Raw genomic sequence first — 2,609 nt, 5'->3', positions numbered from 1 at the left:
GCTCCCCCCGCCCCTGGACCTGTGTACGTCACCTTGTGGTCTCCCATGCAGACGTTGGGCCCAATGTGGTCATAGGTGACAACCTTCTCCTCGCTCTCTGACTGGAAAGGGGAAAGAGACAGGTAGGTGTGGAGAAATGGGGCTCCCTGGGTCCAGTGGGCAGCTGACCAGCAGGAACATTAGGAGTTTGTGGGTGCAGAGAGGTGTGGGGGTCAGCCCCTGCAAATACCTCCCCAGCCTCTGCCACCCACCCTGCCTGGCTCCAAGAGAGGCCGGCCCATGGACCAAAGGCCCTGGTGACCTGGCAGTACCTCCACACCTGGGCCCTGGCCCTTTCCTCCAGGAGGTATCCGCCTGTAGGAGGGGTGGCGTGGGGAGCCCCAGGTGCTGGCCCTGCTCCCCAGCTTCCTCTCCCAGATGTGCTCCTGGGCTCCTGGGGAGTTGTGGGATACCCTGTCCACAGCAGTGGGTGCATCCTCAGCTCTCTGTGCAGCTGTGCCCCTGGGAAGCAGCTTATTAATTTCCCATTGTCCCACTTACATTTGCTCTAGACTGTTCTATTAACCCAGAACTCAGTGTTCAAATGAGAACAGACACCGAATTCCACACCAGTACACACAGCAATCTGTGCACAGTCATTAATGGCTATGTGCACACTTCCCGGCGAGCGCCCGTGTTCTGGGCGCCTCGGGAAGGGGTTTGCTGCCAGTCACCCTTGCTCTCACTGGGCTGGAATTTTATAGCCGCAGCTGGAGCATCTGAGACTATCGAGTTAAAACTGAATTATCTTTAATGCAGTGGGAAGCTGAAGGTCAGACTTAGTTTCCAGCACGGTCGCCCGACAGAAAGGATGAAGACGGCCTCCACGCCGCACGCACGAGCACCTCCCAGGCTCTCCGGGCAGAGCGGCAGCTCCGCGGAGCGGGGAAACATTCATCAAACGCAGCGTGGTAATTTACAAAGGCAGCATAAAATTGTGGATTTTCAACTACATAATCTTTGGACAGATAAACAAATTACGGCAGGCGCAGGCAGAGCGCCGCACACCTCACTGAACACTCGTCACGGAGGCTCCCAAGCAGCGCCACCCGCGCCCCGTGCCACCTTTGGTGTTTCAGGGATCCGGGGGAAGAACGGAGCTTGGTGACGAGGTGACAGTGCGTGTCATGATGGATGAGGCTGCGGAGCACGCCTGGCACCCGTCTGCTTGGCCTGCACGCCTGATGCCTGCTGGGTGGCCCCTCGGGGAGAGCCTGTCCAAACTCCGGCTCCAGGTGGTGCGGGCGGGGCCTGTCAAAGGCCACCAGGTGTGCCCTGTGAGGCTCCACCCCCATCTGAGCATAAAGCGTCAAGTCCTGAGCCCAAAGAACCCGAGAGGCTGTGAGCAAATGGAAGACAGGCTACAACGCTGCCCTGCTCTGAGCTGGCAGAGCCCGCACAGCATGGGAAGGCCACAGCCCTGCCAGCCTCTGCCCTTGGGCACTGCCCGCCAATCACCCTGCTCATGACCTGAGACATTTTCCCAGGGATGGCATCTGTGCCTGCCTCCCCAGGAGGCTCCTGACCCGCTGGCAGCCCTGGGCTGCACACGTCCGACCTGCTGTCAGCACCGGCAGGTGGGAATGCCCACCAGTGAGCACAGCCAGAGGGTCAGGGGCGTGTCCACAGCCAGGCTCCGGGCCAGGCCCACTCCTGGGCTTTCAGGCTGGCGTACCTACCCCTTACAGCATGGGAGCAGCTGTGATAGGGTGGCCAGCATGCTTTCCTCAGTGATGGGCACAGGCCCTGCCCGCAGGCCAGAGGTGCAGCTGTGGAGGAGCTGAGCTGGCTGCAGACACCACAAGCTTCTGGCCAAGGGGGTCCCTGCCTCTAGCCCAGGCTCCCGCCCGGCAGGCCCCTCCTCACAGCGCAGCCAGGGACTGAATGCAGGCTGCACCCAGGGTGCTCCAGGACGTAGGAAGGAATGGAAAGGAGCCCTGCCTGGTGGATGGAGCCACGTGGTGGGGGCCAGCAGGGCACGTCTCAGGGAGCGGGCTACAGGGGGTCCCTGGCCTGCTGAGGTTGCACCTGTACCTAGTGGCTTGCTGTGCCCGGGGTCTGGTCCCATCTGGCACAGGGACGCAGACGGGCAGTGCAGGACAACAGGGCCCTCACACGGCTGGTGTTGAGGTTGGGGCTAGCAAGGGGCTCCTGTCCCTGCTCTGGGCCTGGGATGGTGAAGATGGGGGCAGAGCCCACCAGGTGGGCAGTGGTGCTGCCAGAGTCTGCAGCCTCCTTCCGATTGCCCACCCAAGTCACAGGCAGAGGCCCCAGCTCTGGGTTTGGGCATGGCTGCGGTTCCCACGCACTCCCGCGGATCTGCTTATTATCTGCATTTCACTTTCATTGACGGGGTTGACAAAACCAATTAAGATATTGATTCTTCTGAACACACTCCTTGTCTGTTAAAATGTAGGACTGAAAGACCACAGGTTGGCCAGGTGTGGAAGCTCCTGCCTGTAGTTCTAGCACTTCGGGAGGCTGAGGTGGACAAACTGCTGGAGCCCAGGAGTTTGAGAGCAGCCTGGCCAACATAGCAAGCAAGACCCCATCTCCTTTTTTGTAAAAAA

The 2,609-nt window shown here is 60.3% G+C and overlaps 1 protein-coding gene across 1 annotated transcript in view; it reads right to left on the bottom strand.

The window, feature by feature from the left end:
- Nucleotides 1-2,609, bottom strand: part of INPP5A (inositol polyphosphate-5-phosphatase A) — a 233,661-nt gene that overhangs the window by 2,767 nt on the left and 228,285 nt on the right. Inside the window, exon 15 of the mRNA XM_037733137.1 lies at nucleotides 33-101. Within this exon, the coding sequence (XP_037589065.1) occupies nucleotides 33-101 (69 nt within the window). The remainder of the gene's footprint in view (nucleotides 1-32; nucleotides 102-2,609) is intronic.

Source organism: Cebus imitator, unplaced genomic scaffold (assembly GCF_001604975.1).
Source record: "Cebus imitator isolate Cc_AM_T3 unplaced genomic scaffold, Cebus_imitator-1.0 Scaffold495, whole genome shotgun sequence".
NCBI classification, from domain to species: domain Eukaryota; kingdom Metazoa; phylum Chordata; class Mammalia; order Primates; family Cebidae; genus Cebus; species Cebus imitator.
Note: the sequence above shows the minus strand (reverse complement) of the source record. Positions and strands in the feature narration are given on the sequence as shown.